At 40.0% G+C, this 18,250-nt stretch overlaps 1 protein-coding gene across 1 annotated transcript; it reads left to right on the plus strand.

Annotated features, from left to right (window-relative positions):
• The first annotated feature begins 5,088 nt into the window (after positions 1-5,088).
• On the plus strand, positions 5,089-6,161 carry LOC145163279 (uncharacterized). Its single transcript, XM_079082116.1, has 3 exons — positions 5,089-5,766; positions 5,883-5,990; positions 6,084-6,161. Exons 1-3 carry the CDS (start codon positions 5,089-5,091, stop codon positions 6,159-6,161), a joined length of 864 nt encoding a protein of 287 aa, XP_078938242.1.
• Positions 6,162-18,250: the final 12,089 nt, after the last annotated feature.

Genomic DNA, 18,250 nt, shown 5'->3' on the forward strand with positions numbered 1-18,250 from the left:
CTGCAGAGCCTTCTATTTATGGTCATGGATTTGGGGTGCGCGCGACACAAATATATGTGCGTGTCGTGCATGATCATCGTGGCTCCATCCAGATAATGCCACGTGTCACTTCCCAAATTGGCCACATCACTTGCAATCTACTTGAATCCGGTGTCAGGTGCCCGGCGTGCAGAGACGCGCACCTCGCGCGCACGAATAGGTTTTGTAAAAGTCATAACTTCTTCGTGCGAGCTCCGATCGAAGCCCTCTCTATAGTTATGTGATGATCTCAATGGGTACTACAACTCTCCTTTAAGTTGTTTTAGCTAGTTTTGACTTTCATTTTCATGCATAATGGGGTTAAAAATAAACGATTTTACAAAAAATCATATATCTCTCATACGGATCCCGTTTTCGGCAAACTTTGTCCTAAAGTTTATCTCTTGAGGAGTACTACGAAACTCCTTTTTGCACTTTTAGTAAAAACTCAACTAATCTTTAAGTACCGTTTTGACGTAATTAATTTTAATTACACAGTTGATTTATTTCTATAAAATCCATAACTGTTTCCTTTAGAGTTGGATTTTTATGAATCTTATATATTGAGATCACTTTAACGAATACTATCCAAATATGTTAACCAGCTTAGAAAATGGTACAACTTTTCAGACGCTAATTTTTTAGCCTAATGGTCCTTTTAACAAATTAATGTAATGTAATGGCACAATTGATTCTTATTATCTCAAAAATCAAATATTACAATAATAAGATATTACATTTATATTCCTACTCTTTCCTAATGGTGATCAGTGACGAAAGTCTCTCGGTTGTCACATTTATATGTGTTAGGAACCATAAAAATGTGATCTTGGTCCTTCTATCCCTTCCATTCAAGAGTTATTATGTCTTAATGGATTATTAATTTAGGGTTTTAGCTTTTGGACCTTGTCTAGCCATGGAAAGTCATAAAGGTGGAAACCTTATGACTTAGAACGATGTTTTGGGTCTAGATCTGAGTTTGGATGAAAAGTCCTTAAGGATTAAGAACTTAATAAGAAGGTTTGGATTCAGACGGAGTGCGTTGGGCGTACCAAGAGGTACGTTGCGCGTACTGGGTTAGAGTCCAGTGGTTTTGGACGAGTTGCGACTACGCCTAGCGTAGTAGCTAAGTACACGAGGCGTACTCAACCGACTTGACTTTTTGACTTTCTGAATTTGATCTTTGACCACTATTTGTTATATAGTTGACCTGTAGGGTTAACAGCTGGAGCGGTGAATTGTTCAGCTGCATTTCAGACTGTGAGGTGAGTTTTTCTCACTGTACTTGTAGGTCGAAGGCACCAATGTCAGCCCACTAGGTTATGTATCCTGGTATATAGAATGTTACTATGTTGTAGAGATCTGTTAGATCTGTATGAGTATCTGTTTGTTGGATATATGTTTATCTATTGAATATGTCAATATAGTGTGGGTGGGTTGAGGCTGTACTGCTTTGTGTTGTCGGTAAACAAACCTGGGCAATCCAATCGTGAGATTGTGGGCTAGTAGCAATCCAATTGAGAGATTGTGGACCAGAGTGACACTCCAACCAAGAGGTTGTGGGTCAGGTAATCCAACCGATAGGTTGTGGACCCAACATGCAATATGTATATTGTTTGGTTGTGTGTAGTATTTTGGGGGGAACTCACTAATCTTTGACTTACAGTTTGATTGTTCTAGTTTCAAGTATTTTAGAGGTCAGGGGCAAGGCAAAGACTTGATCGTGTACATCATCCTCGATTTCATGTGTTTTATTATTTTGGGATACTCTGGTTCATGATAACGACTTTTGGAAACTATGTTTTGTAAACACTTATGGTTTTTTGCTTGGTTTCGAAAATAAAAATTTTACCTTGATTTTTGGGATGTTACATTCTGAGTTTTTTTCCGTTTAGCATCACTACATAATGAACTTTGGATATTAAAATTAGAAGTAATTCAAAACTTATATGCTGATATCCATATGATATATTTGGGTTCACATTTTCACTATCACCTACATCTCTTATATAAAAATAACAATATTGAATAAAAAATGTACTGGTAATGTGAAATTCCAAAATTGATACAATATATATATATATATATATATATATATATATATATATATATATATATATATATTTAAAATTAAAATAATAAATGCCAATAAAACTAAATTGACTTTTATTTAAACAATTACCAATATACACGGTGGATATAACATTAGATTTTCTTTTATTCTTAAATAATTTTCTTTGCTTTTGTCTATCTTATAGTCGGTAGAATCCATTTCGTGTTCGACTCCGTAAAACAATATTAATTATTATAATAAAACAATAATGAAAAAGTGATAATTTTTAACCTATTAATTTAGTAAAATAGAGATATTACAAAGTTAAATGTATAGATATCTCAAAATAATGTTCATATGTTTAATTTGCATGACTATGGACTTTATGCTAATTCACGTTTTTGTTCTTTTTGTTTTTTTAATTGTATTACTTATAGATTAAATATATATAGTAGTTACATGTCATATAAAAAAAGATTCGAGATTATTGTAGAAAGTATTCATCTGATCATAGTTTAATTTTAGTTTAGTTATATCAATCATTGTAATTAGAACGTAAGCTTGTATAAATAGCACATTACATCTAGTAAAATAAAAAAAGAATGAACGGATTTATATTTATCATTGATATTGTCATTAATTGTGACAATTAATTAAAAATGGAAAAACAAGAAAATAAATGTCTAAACATTACATCTAGTAAAATAATCTTTGATACTAGTTGTAAGACATATGTATTACAAGAATTTATTAAAAAAAAAGTTAAATACGAATGTCTAAATATTTAAGAAGTTTAAATTAATAAAAACATAACAAAAATATTAAATTATTAAATTATAGTGTTTTATTTTTTGTTTAATTTTAACAAATAATTTAGATAAATAAACAAAGAAAATGAATAGGGCTATAATTTATGAATTTTAAAATTAGAAGGTAAGTCCATTAATAAAATTGATATTCATTTATTATTATATTTATTGCAATTATTACATTTAAATATTAATATTAAAATGGAAAAAAAAATCATAAATTGACATATGGATAAAAATGATCTTAAAGTAACCATAATATGACATGTAAAGTGAATAAGAGTATGACATATGACAAAAAAAAATCATTATTTATTAAGGTTATATATATATATATATATATATATATATATATATATATATATATATATATATATATATATAGGGGATGATTTAATTGAGAAAAAAAAAGTTGAGAACGAGGGAATGAATCTGGGCCACTCATCTCCAATCTGCCGCTCTGGGCCGACGGAACAGATTATATTGATATATAAATATATATATGAATAAGTGTATTCATATATGAATACATACATTATATATGAATAAGTATAACATAAGTGATTATTTATGAATGAATATAGCGGCGGTGGGTGGTGGTTGGTGGCGGAGGAGGAGTTGTATTCATATATGAATACATATGTGTTTATATTTATATATAAATATTACTCATACTCCGTCGGCCCGGTACGTCAGAATGTTTTGCGGCAAAAATAAATGATTGGCTGAGAATGATTCACCATTTTCAATATTTTTTATTTTCTCAATTGAACTTACTAGGGGTGTTCGTTTGGATGGATCGGTTCGATCTGATCCAATTAAGTGAATCCAAACTGATTTCAATTTTCAAAACATAGATCCAAATAATCCAAATTAATTTCAAATTCGATTCGATCCGATCCAACCAAATTACAATTCAGTTGCATCGGTTTTTATAATTCAGCGTTATTAAATCAAAACATTTTAAAACCATATATAATTAGAATATTAGCCAAATTTATAGAACAAACAAAAACAAATTATTTAGTTGTGGTTTAAAATTTATAAACAACTATTAAAATATATATTATAGTTTAATATTTTAAAGATAAATTATTTTTTGAGAGAAAATGCTTATCAAAGTTTTTGAATCTTTTTGAAAAATAAGTAAATTAATTAATAAATAACTATAGATATATTAAAAATAAATAAATAATAAATTGTTATTCGGTTTTTTTTGAACTATTTGGTTCTTAGTTTATAAACCAAAACCAATCTGAAATCCAAAGTAACAATTCGGTTTTGCTGAAAACCAATCAAAAAATCCGAATATTCGGACCAAATTGTCCAATTGGACAATTCAGTGTTATCCAAATGGTGAACAACCTTAGAACTTATATATATATATATATATATATATATATATATATATATATATATATATATATATATATATATATATATATTAAATTAATATTTATTTTTTATATAGAAGAAGGTAAACGATAAATCAAAGAATAGAGAGGAGCTAATAAATGTTGGAGATTTTAGTGTCACCAGAACATTTTGTGTAATTAGAACTACATGTGGGCTAAGGGGCTTATCGTTTGTAATCTATATTATATGTTTGGTGAATGCGGAGTGCATGCATATATAAAATCGAATTATAAGCCAGTACGACAGAAACAAGGGGTTTGGGGGTATTGCCCCAAAAAAGTCTTCGGAAATTTGAATTAGTTACATTATGGAAAAACCAAATTCAAATGGGTTGTTATGGTAAAATTGATAAATCTTATCAATTTTGGTAACCATTGATTATGTCATTAAATTTGTGATTCTCCTAACTAATTTAGAACATTTGACAAATATCGTCAATTTTTGTAACCATTAATTATGCCATTAATTTCAAGATCTACATAACTAATTTAGAAGATTTACCCTAATATGTCAAGTATAAATACTGCTCATCTTTTGAGCCGCATAGATGACTCTTTTAGCTCTCGTTTCTTCATACAAACTCAGGATCTTCTAGCAAATTGGCTTACGTTTTATGTGCATAGATTCGTAAGTGTCTCTTTGGGATTATCCTAGGCCGAGTTTCTTGTAACCCGGGCATAGGGTAGAAATATCAGTTCGGAAAGTGTTTACACGATCCAAGTGGTATCCAGATCTACACTATAAACCCTACTCAATTTCTAAAAATCAAACTAATATCTTCTGCCTTTGGAGATGGGTGAATCAATCCGCAAGATGACCACGGAGTTAGCAAAACTGGAGAAGTTTGAAGGCATTGATTTCAGGTGTTGGAAGAAGAAGAGGCACTTCCTGTTGACCATTCTGAAGGCAACATACATGCTTACTACTCCAAGACCATCTAAACCGGAAGAAGGTGTTGATGAGACACTTAAAGAGACCAAGAAGAGGCAAAAGTGGGACAATGATGACTACATATGCAAAGGTCACATCTTAAACAGTATGTATGATGCTCTATTTGATATCCATGGTGATGCTTTAACTACTAAGGGCATGTGGGACGCCCTTGAATTGAAATACATCACCGAGGACGCTTCTAGCAAGAAGTTTCTGGTTAGTAGTGACTTTAATAACTTTAAGATGGTCGATTCAAGGTTTGTCACTGAACAATATAATGAACTCCTTGGTATTTATGGTCAATTTAAACTGTACAATATGAATATGGATGAATCCATTGCCGTGTCAAGTGTAATTGGCAAACTTCCACCATCTTGGAAGGATTTCAAATATAACCTAAAACATCAAAATGAGGAAATGTCATTGGATCAACTTGCTAGTCATATTCGTATTGAAGAATCTCTTCGTACGAAGGAAGTTGACAAATCTGATAAAACCAAAGGGAAAGTTGAATCAGAACAACCCTCTGTTCATATGGTTGAAAATAAATCCAGGAACATGAACCATAAAGGACATGGAAAACGTAAATAGGAACATGTCCCAAATAACTTCAACAAAAAGAAAAAGGAACTGGTTTGTTGGAGGTGTAACAGGTTGGGCATTGCAAGCATGATTATCGTGTGAACTTAGGCAACAATAATAACAATAATGGTGCTAGAAATAGTAGAGCCAATGGAAGTGTGAACATGTCTTCGGGCCAAGTTAAAGGAGGTCATTTTTTGACTAACTTTGATAATTCTAATAAAAATTTTGTTTATTATGTTTCACTTATTCCTGAATCATTCTTTGTATAGGATGATGATGTTTCTTGGTGGATCGACTCTGGGGCAATGAACCTTCATGCAAGGATAAACGATTGTTTGAAACATTAATGCCTCTCGAAGATGGATCAGTGCTAAAGTTGGGAGATGATTATTTTATACCTAATTGTGGGGTTGGTGTTTTGAGTCTTGAATTTACTTCTGGAAGGACTATTAGGCTTTTTGATGTTTTGCATGTTCCTAAGATTCGAAAGAATCTTGTTAGTTCTAGTTGTTTGAATTCTGATGGTTTTAAACAAGTTATCGAGTCGAATAAGTTCATCTTATCTCGAGCTGTATTGTTTATTGGTTTTGGATATTTATATAATAAAATGTTTCATTTGAGTATTGTTGACAAATCATTACCTGTTCAAAATTATGCATTTGTATCTTCTACTTCTAATGTTGATCAATCTATGCTTTGGTATGTAAGATTAGATCATGTCAATTTTAGAAGGATGCATGAGATGTCAAAAGATGGATTAATTCCATCCTTTCACATTACTTCTGATAAATGTAAAGCATGCATGCTTACAGAAGTGACAAAACAACCATTTCCTAGTGTCACTAGAAATTCGGCTATTTTGGAACTTGTACACAGTGACTTGTGTGATTTTCACTCCAGTCCTTCCTTGGGAAATAAAAAGTATGTAGTCACCTTCATTGATAACTGCACTCGATTTTGCTATGAGCATTTTTTACATTCTAAGGACGAAGCCTTAGACAAATTCAAAATATACAAAACAGATGTGGAATTGTGATTGGGCAATCCTGTCACACCCCCAAACCAGACGGCGGAAACGTCCGGGGGTGGATGACTTTATTTGTAGTATCACAACACATGCATCATAGTAATCAAAGTATAAACAACCATTGTATTTAAAAAGTATAAGTATTTACACGTGTTCAATCAGTGTATATTGAAACCAAAATAGTTATACAAAAGAAGAAGACATGACTCAAAATAGCTCCATCTTCTCAAAAGCTCGGGGAGTACCTGTCTACTGATTCCCTGAGAATACAAGTAATTTTGAAAAGAGAGTATCAACATAAAGTTGAGTGAGTGCATAAGTATTTATGTTTGAATGAATGTTTTCTGTTTCTTGAATATGTAAATTGTTCCAGAAAATCCTATATTTTAGTTTTAATCTCATAAAACCGTTCTTTTTGTAAACCAATGTTCTGTATTTGTATTCCTTTTTGTAAAACTTGTAACTGTGAGTGTGCCTGATTCCACCAGCTGTTATTGTAAACTTGTAATGTAATACTGTAAATTGTATCTTGTAAAACTAGTACTTTGAAAATGTACTTATGTTTAGTTAATTATACACTAACGTATTGTTAATATCTTTTTAATGAGTTATTATAACCATACTGACTAGATGGCCTGACTCAACGCTATGAATAAGTTAAAACTGTTGATAACAACTGTCACTCATAAGCGTGTATGCCTGACTGTAGCTAGCAGTCTGAGTGTGGGGTTGTCAATCCCAATATAGATCTATACACACATTGTTTCGATCCCCGACTGGAGATTCTGGTTATAATGTCAGGACTTTAGCTATATTGTTTAAATGGATTAAACAACCTGAATCAAATGAATCATAAAAAGCATATAGACGTTACATGTATAATAGTTATGAAAACCCAATCATTTTGAAATGAATGATTGACAGTATGCCCCTGAATTAGTATATGAAAAATGTATACTCTTGATTAGTTTTGAATCAAACCTTTGTTCTTGTAAAACAATGTGCTTTAGTATACTTGAATCGTGAATTAATGTTCTATGAATCATAAATTATACCTATTATAATTTATATGTACTTTCTGAATTGATACTAATTGTTCATGAATGCAACCCGTTGCTCAACATGTTACAAAGGGTATTTGAACTGAATGAAATAACTTTTATATTTATATACATATACAAATATATATAAGTAAAATTTAAACGACATTCGGACAAGTAACTGATACTTATAATCCCACATCCAAACAAGGAAAAGGAACCAAAGTGAGCTATCAGACCTAAGCCTTTTAAACCTTATATATATATATATATATATATATATATATATATATATATATATATATATATATATATATATATATATATGATTTCTGGGGAAAAATATAAGTTTATAAAATCATTTAAAAGAAGTTTAATATTTTGAAATACTTTTGGTGACTTGATGTCATTTTAACGCAATCTTTGAAACCATTTGATTTGATGATAACTGAAATCCATTTTGATATGATATTTTGAAACCATTTGTTTATAACACAAAATCTTTGTGTTAGACTTGTATTCCCCCCTTAAAACAGTAAAAACTATGAAAATATGGGGGTATGAACTCACCTTTTGGAGGGTGATTCAAATGAAAGATCGATATAGGATGTTAAGAATGGAAAGTGACGTCTTGAACACAATTGGATCCTATTAAGCATATAATAACACATATATGTGTATAATTAGTGTATATAACAACTAATCATGTAAGGTAAACAACCTTAGGTGTTAGGAAACACTTGAAATGAAGTGTTACAATCACATGAGATTGAAAGAAAGGAGTTCACGGCCACACTATAAGTGTTTACGGCCAAGACTTGTTCTTATGAAGGGTTTACGGCCACCTCAAGATCATATGAAGGGTTCACGGCCATGGATGAAGGGTTCACGGCCGTAAACTCTTGAAGATCATGCATTTGGTTGTTTGTTTCATGGTTTGATTCAAGTGTTTCTATTGTATAACAAGATGTTAGAAGAGTTACTCACGTTTTCGAAGTCTTTAGGGGGTTTACGGCCCAAGAACAAGTGTGTGTTCTTGGTGTAAACGATGATGATTTGAAGATCTATACCAAAACTGTTGAATTCACAGATGAAATCAAAGAGTTTCTTGTGAATAAGAAGGATATCAAGGGAATATGATAGAATCACTTACGATTTTGAAGAGAAAGGAGAGTGTTCTTGATGAGATATGATGTTCTTGGTGGATGATACTTGAGAGAAAAGGCTTAGAATTGTGTTTGGAAGTGCAAGAAATAAAGAAAATTCGGCTGAAATGTATATGTATCCGAGGGTTCACGGCCGTGAACCTCGTTTACGGTCCTAGTTGATTACGGCCGAAGTCGTTTACGGTCCGAGGTCGGCTAGCGAGATTGCGGTCTGAAGGGTATACGACCCGAAGTTGTTCACGGCCTCGTTTACGGCTGCGAGGCTGATGTCCGAAGGAACAAGAAAGAAATGAAAGGATGGTTTTTCGGACTTCTAGTTTTCACCTCACAAACATATAACACTTACAAAGCATTATTCGAACTTATTTAAGATAAAATAATATTTAAGTTGACTTTAATAGACCCAAGTTTGACTTTACAAGATGAAAATAACAGGATGTTAAAAATCCTGTTAAGTGTCTTAGGACTGATATGGGAGGTGAATATGTGGATCCCATATACTTCCAATCAGTGGGTATCATTCATGAGACCAACAAAATAGAATTGTTGAACTCAAAAATCGAGTTTTAAAGAAAATGGTAAACTCGATGTTGTCATACTCGGGATTGAGTAATGGATTCTTGGGAGAGGCCATGTTAACAACCTACTATTTATTAAATAGGGCTCCAAATAAAAAGAACAAATCTGTCCCACATGAACTTTGGTTCAAGAATAAGGCAAATTTGAGCTATTTTTGGGTTTGGGGATGTCGGGCAGTTGTAAAACTAACCGAGCCTAAAAGGACAACTTTGGGAGAACCTGGAATAGATTGTATATTCATTGGATATGTTGAAAATTCTAAGGCATATAGGTTCTACGTAGTTGAACCTAATGATTCGGTATCGGTTAACACCGTTATTGAGTCACAAGATGCAATTTTTGATGAGATGCGCTTTGCATCTATTCAAAGGACTATGGATCTGACTTTTGGCACTAATGAAGTGGAAAATCCAGAAAGTTCAGATGGTGTTACTGAACCAGAAACACAAGAGCTACGAAAAAGAAAAAGAGGCCAAATTCTGAAAAATTTTGGTTCCGACTTCCAAATGTACTTGGTGGAAGGAACAAGGGATGTGTAAGGCCCCGATTCTAGGTATGGATTTAAATAAAGGTTAATTGGTTTAATGTCCTACTCGACGAGTTGGTTGCCCTACTCGTCAAGTAGCAGCGGGGTTGGAACGCGTGTTTAGTGACCTACTCGACGAGTCCACTAAGGGACTCGACGAGTAGGAGCTGGCAGATGAAACCCTAAATCTTGGGGTTTTGCACCCTATTTAAGGAATGATAAGCCTCCTATGGCCTCTTTGCAGTCTTTGAGAGCCCCTTCAAACCTAATACGTGTGTGTGCCCATTGTGTGTTTGAAGCTTGAAGAGAGGATCCTTGGAGGGAGAAGGCTTAGAGGAGAAGGAGATTGGAGCAAGTAGAGTGTGGGAATCAACTCTTATCTCAGTTATCATCTTCTGGAGGTAACCAAATCGCCTTTTCTTTGTGAATCTCTTCTATTGGTTGAGTTTTAGGGCTTTTGGTGAGATATTAAGTTGGAAAGATGAGCTATGGGCTAGATCTGAGGTTGTAACTTCAGATCTGGACCCTCCTTGGATTCTATAAGCATAAAGTTTTAGTTTTGGTCGTGATTAAGGTCCCTCTTGAGCATGAAGTTCCATTAAGAACTTAAAATAGGCATTTAGAGCCTTTATAGCCATGCATGCACGTAAAGTTTGCAACTTTACGTGATAAGCATGCCCTAGAAGCTTGGATCTGTGATTTGGAGCCGCTGCATGGCTCAAAACAAGTCTGTATGGAAAAAGGACTGAATGGACTCGGCGAGTCGCAAGGTTGACTCGGCGAGTCGCATGAAGATGGTCGTGAACTCGACGAGTTGGATGAAAAACTCGGCGAGTCCGATGAAGATTACCATAAGACTCGGCGAGTTGAAGAACAACTCGGCGAGTCGAATGAGTTTTCCCCAAGTTATGAATGTGTGTGTGTGTCCGTCGTGTGCAAAAAGGAAGACTCGACGGGTGGCCTTAGAGTTGGTCGAGAATCGGAGAAACTCGACGAGTCACCTCGATAACTCGGCGAGTGGGATAGTGCTTCAAGGAACTCGACGAGTAGCTGAGGGTACTCGATGAGTAAGGTCAACATGGACTGTTGACCTTGACTGAGGACTTTGACTTTGACCAGGGGTTGACTAGTGGGTTATGGAGTACCTTATAAGGTTAAGGACTTATGAGTATATTGTGCTATGGTATTAGGTGGTGGAGCCTGTGCCAAGTGACTCGAGGGTTGGGTTTTATCTTTCGGGTCGACATTTGCGAGGTGAGTTATCCTCACTATACTAAGGGGTCTAAGGAAACAAGGCCGGCCCATTGGATATGTTATCCTAGTAGTGTTAGATATTGAGTATGAGTTAGTGTTGCATGTTAGTGGTTATGCCAGTTAGGTAGACCTGTAGGACTACCTGTGATGTTATATGATTATTGCATGCTCGGTGGTTATGTTATGTGTTTGTTATGTGGGATGGGTTGAGGTTGTACTGCTTCGTGCGGTAGCTAAGAAACCCTAGGAGCATTCCAGTTACGGGCTAAGGGAGACTCGTACTGTGGGCTCGGGAGCATTCCAGTTACGGGCTGAGGGAGACTCGTACTGTGGGCACGGGGGTAATCCAGTATGTGGAGCTGGGGACCCATTACATATTGTTCAGTTGGTTATGATTACGGGCTAAGGGATACTCGTACTGTGGGCTCGGGAGCATTCCAGTTACGGGCTAAGGGAGACTCGTACTGTGGGCTCGTGGGTATTTCAGTCTGTAGGGCTGTGGACCCGTTATGTGCTGTTCTGTTCAGTTTGTTATGATATGTTATTGCTGACATAGTTATGTGGACTGGATGTGTATCGGTATTTTGGGGGTAACTCACTAAGCTTTCGGGGTTACAGTTTCAGTTTATTGTTTCAGGTAAATCAGGGGATCGTGGCAAGGTGAAGGCATGATCGTACAGCTCCTCCTGTTATGTTTATGTTTCTGGGAATACTCTGATAGAATGTATTTTGAAAACAAAGTTGTAATGTTTTGATGAACTTGACATGTTTTGAAAGTTTAAAATTTGTTTGAAATTTTTGGGTGTTACAAGTTGGTATCAGAGCCTTGGTTTGAGTGAATTGGAGGAACACTCGTGTAAATCTAGTCTCAAATCAAGGAAAGGATTTTCAAAATGATTTTTCAAAAAGGTTTTCAAAGTAAATAAAGGAGGATGCAGGGCGTACGATCAGCCGGAGCCAGTAAGTAGACCCCAAAATACCATACAAGTTATCTGATTATGTGATATGATAGAACAGCATGTTAGTGCTAGGCTAGGGATCTTCAGGAATTGCATGGTAGAATTGCCTGATTACATGATGCCTGCTAGCCTAGGGTTTCCTTTATATGAGATTGACATCATGACTGTAGTTGCTTAGTGTATGCATCACAGTTGTACATAATTAAGATCTTATAGCCTGAGAATGTTTGATTTGGCCTTATGTTCTGTTCTTGTTTGATTGGGAGCTTAGGGTAGGATTGGATATTCGAAAGTCTATAGGGTCCAGCGTTATGTATGGCTAACATACACTAGTGCTGCAGGGTTGGTGGAAGTTTCATGGATAGGAGGGTTGAGTGAGGCCGGGAGGCCAGTTATGAGATGTATATCTTTCCTCTAGGGTGAGGGTTGAGCGCTCGCCATGTTGTGAATTCCGCTAGGGCATTGTAATGATGCTTGAGACAAATATGGGTAGGTGTGGAAGGTAGTATGGGCCCGTACTACTGAAAGCACAGGACCCATACGCGTGTCAAGTAAGTCACAATCCCTAGGGTTAGTAGGGAGATGGTTCCCAGTGATTTATGTGGATTATCTGATATCTTGTGGTATGTTTCAGAATGGTGATGACGAGGCGCTTCGTGGCTGGATCCGGTTCGGGATCAGGATCAGGGGACAGAGGCCAGGAGGGGCCGACAGCACCTGAGCCGGTGGTGCAGATGGGTACAGAGGAGTTGGATGCCAGGATTCGAGAGATCCTGCATGATGAGGTTGCTGCTGCATTCCGGGCTCAGTTACCGGAGATGTTCGGGTCGATTAAGACCGCCATGGTGGAGTATTTTGATGAGCGCTATGCAGCCCTTGCAGAGACAGCCGCCGTAGCAGCTGCATCAGTTGTATCAGCGGCAGGAGGAAGAGCTGGTAGAGGTTTTCAGTACAGGGACTTCAATAACACGAAGCCCCCAGGTTTTCAGTACAGGGACTTCAATAACACGAAGCCCCCTACTTTTGATGGGACGCATGATCCCATCAAGGCTATGAGATGGATTTCAGACGTGGAGGGGTGTTTCTTCACCTGCTCGTGTCCTGCTGACCACAAGGTCAGGTGTGCTCTGAACCTGCTTAGGTCTGGGGCCAAGGACTGGTGGAGACTTGCGACTGGGCCGTACACTGATGATCGGAGAGCTGCTGTTACTTGGGAGCAGTTCAGGGATATGTTCTGCGCCCGTTACATTCCACGGGTTGAGCGGGAGCAATTGGCATAGGAGTTTCTGAGTTTGAGACAGGATGGGGAGTCGGTGACGGAGATCACCCGGATGTTCACTGAGAGGGCGATGTTTTGCCCGGAGTTTGCTTCAGAGCAGGCTCAGATGACCCGTTATCTGAGCATGCTCAAGACGGATATCCGTCAGTTTGTGTCTACCCAGCGATGTGATACTCTTCTAGAGTTGCAGGAGGCCGCCAGACGGCGTGAGTTGGAGATTGAGCAGCAGTTGAGAGAACAGCGGCAGGCCCCGGCACATTCTCAGCCGGCGCCGAAGCGGTCTAAGACCGCTGATACTAGGACTGGGGGTCAGCAGAGCCGCACTTGTGGGAAGTGTGGCAAGGGTCATTCTGGTGTGTGTCGAGCCAGTAGTGGGTGCCACAGGTGTGGCAAGGAGGGGCACTATGCGAAGGATTGTCGCCAGGCCGTTCCGATACCGAGTAAAGTTATGTTACCATTGTGATCAGGTTGGCCTTTTGAAGGCCAACTGCCCGTTACTCGCCGCCAAACCGGCGCAGGCTACAGCGCAAGCTACTTTGAGGATCACGGATGGGAGACCAGTCAGGGCAGAGCCTCCGAAGGCTCAGGGTCGTGCCTTCCAGCTTACAGCGGAGGAGGCCAGAGCAGCACCAGATGTGGTTGCTGGTATGTTTCTATCCTTTATCTCGTTTCCTATATCTGTTGTATGCTTATCTGTGGTACCTGTGGATAGGTACGTTTTTAGTGAACTCCTTGCCTGCTTTGGTCTTATTTGACTTGGGGGCGAGTCGGTCCTTCGTATCTCAGTCGTTTAGTAGGGAGTTCAGTGCGCCTACGGGCGAGCTAGAGTGTCCGTTGCGAGTGTCTATCGCCAACGAGCACGGGGTTTCTGCTTCTTCAGTTTATAGAGGGTGTGACTTGGAGATTTTCGGGGTATTCTTTCCGATAGATTTGATTCCGATCCCCATGGGGGAGGTGTGCGTGATTGTGGGCATGGATTGGCTCAGTCGGTTCGGTGCTATGATTGATTGTGAGGGCCAGCGAGTGATAGTTCGAACCCCGAGAGGGGGAGAACTGATTGTATATGGCGAGGGCACCAGAGTGGGATCATGGTTTTGTTCAGCTGCCAGGGCTCGGCAGTACATTCAGCACGGGTGTGCGGGTTATCTAGCGTATGTGGTAGATACGCGAGTCAGGGATCAGATTTCGGTTTCCGATGTACCGGTGGTCAGGGAGTTCGCAGATGTGTTTCCGGAGGAGTTGCTAGGGATACCTCCGGAGAGGCAGGTCGAGTTCAGGATCGACCTGATACCAGGTGCGGCCCCTATTGCTAAGGCGTCGTACCGATTGGCACCACCAGAGATGCAGGAGCTGTCGTCGCAGCTACAGGAACTGCTGGGCAAGCAGTTCATTCGACCTAGCAGTTCTCCATGGGGAGCACCGATACTTTTTGTCCGGAAGAAGGACGGCTCGCACCGGATGTGTATTGATTACCGGGAGTTGAATAAGTTGACAGTGAAGAACCGTTACCCACTCCCGAGGATAGACGATCTCTTCGATCAGTTACAGGGCGCATCTTGGTTTTCCAAGATAGACTTGAGGTCTGGGTATCATCAGGTCAGGGTCAGGGAGGAGGACGTGGAGAAGACCGCGTTCCGAAATCGTTATGGACATTACGAGTTCGTGGTGATTCCGTTTGGGCTCACCAACGTGCCGGCGGTGTTCATGGACCTGATGAATCGGGTCTGCAGACCGATGCTTGATCGCTCGGTCATAGTGTTTATAGATGATATCTTGGTGTATTCCAAGACCCGAGAGCAGCATGAGGAGCATCTGAGAGAGCTGTTGGGAGTTCTGAGACGAGAACGGCTGTACGCCAAGTTCTCGAAGTGTGACTTTTGGTTACGAGAGGTCCAGTTCCTCGGACATCTCGTTAACCAGGAGGGGATTTTGGTCGATCCGGCCAAAATCGAGGCGGTTATGCAGTGGGAGATTCCGAAATCTCCCTCAGATATTAGGAGCTTTCTGGGATTGGCAGGGTACTACCAGAGGTTCATACGGGATTTCTCCAAGATTGCAGTACCCCTCACTCGTCTGACGAGGAAGGGGGTGGATTTCCGGTGGGGTCCCGAGCAGCAGAGGGCGTTTGAGACCCTCCGTCAGCGTTTGTGTGAGGCACCAGTATTGACACTCCCAGAGGGAGTTGAGGATTTTGTGGTGTTCTGTGATGCATCCATCACAGGTTTAGGGGCGGTCCTCATGTAGAGAGGACGAGTGATAGCCTACGCATCGCGGCAGCTGAAGCCGCATGAGACGAGATACCCTACGCATGACTTGGAGCTGGGGGCGGTGGTGTTCGCCCTCAAGATATGGAGACATTACCTCTATGGGGTCCGCTGTACCATTTACACGGATCACAAGAGCTTGAGACATATCATGGATCAGCCGAACCTGAACATGAGGCAGCGCAGGTGGTTGGATGTAGTCAAGGACTACGATTATGAGATCCTTTACCACCACGGTAAAGCGAATGTGGTTGCGGATGCTTTGAGCCGCAAGTCAGCTGGGTCTTCCACCCCCGCGGTATGTATGAGGATAGCGGTGGATTCTCCGCTTGTGAGTTTGATCAGAGATGCCCAGGTAGAGGGCATGCGACCGGAGAATTGGAAGCTGGAGAGAATCAAGGGTGAGAATACCCGGTTCATACAGGATAGTCGGGGACTATTGACCCGATGCGGTCGGGTTTGGGTTCAGATGTCTGGTGGGGTTAGGCAGACAGTTATGGAGGAGGCTCATAAGTCTCATTTCTCTATTCACCCGGGGGCCACCAAGATGTACCGGGATTTGAGTTTGAGCTATTGGTGGCCATGCATGAAGCGAGAGATCGCTTGGTACGTCGAGAGGTGCTTGACCTGTAGGATGGTCAAGGTCGAGCATCATAGGCCGCATGGAAAGCTGCAGCCCCTAGACATTCCCATGTGGAAATGGGAACATATCACGATGGATTTTATTACCAAGTTGCCGAGGACGGCAAAGGGGTTCGATGCTATATGGGTCATCGTGGATCGATTGACCAAGAGCGCCCACTTCTTGGCTATACGGGAGAGCTCATCGGCCGAGAAATTGGCCGAATTGTACGTTCGCGAGATCGTGTCTCGCCATGGGGTTCCTGTCTCCATTGTCTCTGATCGGGATGTCAGGTTTACCTCCCGTTTCTGGCAAAAGTTTCACGAGGAGCTGGGCACGCGGTTGCACTTCAGTACAGCATTCCACCCACAGACAGACGGCCAGAGCGAACGAACTATTCAGACCCTCGAGGACATGTTGAGGGCGTGCGTCATTGATTTCGGTGGGAGTTGGGATTCTCACCTACCGCTTGCGGAGTTTGCCTACAACAACAGCTATCATTCTAGCCTTGGCGCCCCGCCATTCGAGCTGTTGTACGGGCGGAGATGTCGCACCCCGGTCTGTTGGGGTGAAATTGGACACAGAGTGATGGGTAGTACGGAGGTAGTCTTGCAGACTACCGAAAAGATCCAGCAGGTTAGACAGCGTTTGCAGACCGCTCAGAGTCGGCAGAAGAGTTATGCCGACAGATGCCGATCTGAGTTGGAATTTCAGGTGGGTGACATGGTACTCCTGAAGGTCTCGCCCTGGAAAGGCGTGATTCGCTTCAGGAAGAGAGGAAAGTTGGGTCCCCGATATATTGGGCCGTTCAGGATCATTTCCAGGGTTGGCAAGGTGGCTTACAGGCTAGAGCTGCCGGAGGAGCTTAGTCGGATACACAACACTTTCCACGTTTCGCAGCTGCAAAAGTGCATCATGGACCAGGAGGCAGTAGTATCGCTGGATGATATTCAGGTCGATGAGCGCCTAAACTATGTGGAGAGACCTGTGGCCATTTTGGAGAAGAAGAGGAAGATTCTGAGGAATAAGGAGATATCTTTGGTGAAAGTACAGTGGGAGCATCGAAGGGGGTCCGAGTGGACGTGGGAAACGGAGGCCGAAATGCGGGAGCATTACCCGGAGTTATTCGCTGCAGCAGACTTCGAGGACGAAGTCTAGTTCAAGTAGGGGAGAATTGTAACGCCCCGATTCCAGGTATGGATTTAAATAAAGGTTAATTGGTTTAATGTCCTACTCGACGAGTTGGTTGCCCTACTCATCGAGTAGCAGCGGGATTGGAACACGTGTTTAGTGACCTACTCGACGAGTCCACTAAGGGACTCGAAGAGTAGGAGCTGGCAGATGAAACCCTAAATCTCGGGGTTTTGCAGTCTTTGAGAGCCCCTTCAAACCCGAATACGTGTGTGTGTGTGCCCATTGTGTGTTTCAATCTTGAAGAGAGGATCCTTGGAGGGAGAAGGCTTAGAGGAGAAGGAGATTGGAGAAAGTAGAGTGTGGGAATGAACTCTTATCTCAGTTATCATCTTCTGGAGGTAACCAAATCGCCTTTTCTTTGTGAATCTCTTCTATTGGTTGAGTTTTAGGGCTTTTGGTGAGATATTAAGTTGGAAAGATGAGCTATGGGCTAGATCTGAGGTTGTAACTTCAGATCTGGACCCTCCTTGGATTATATAAGCATAAAGTTTCAGTTTTGGTCGTGATTAAGGTCCCTCTTGAGCAT

This window comes from Lactuca virosa, chromosome 3 (genome assembly GCF_052849685.1).
Source record: "Lactuca virosa cultivar CGN04683 chromosome 3, Lactuca_virosa_CGN04683_v6, whole genome shotgun sequence".
In the NCBI taxonomy this organism is placed as follows: Eukaryota; Viridiplantae; Streptophyta; class Magnoliopsida; order Asterales; family Asteraceae; genus Lactuca; species Lactuca virosa.

What these genes read in the sequence shown, in the direction of transcription:
- LOC145163279 (XM_079082116.1), top strand. Translation starts at nt 5,089, where the DNA reads ATGGGTGAATCAATCCGCAAGATGACCACGGAGTTAGCAAAACTGGAG. An exon ending in AACAACCCTCTGTTCATATG is followed by an intron (nt 5,767 to 5,882) that starts GTTGAAAATAAA and finishes GAGGTGTAACAG; the next exon opens with GTTGGGCATTGCAAGCATGA. An exon ending in TGAACATGTCTTCGGGCCAA is followed by an intron (nt 5,991 to 6,083) that starts GTTAAAGGAGGT and finishes TTCTTTGTATAG; the next exon opens with GATGATGATGTTTCTTGGTG.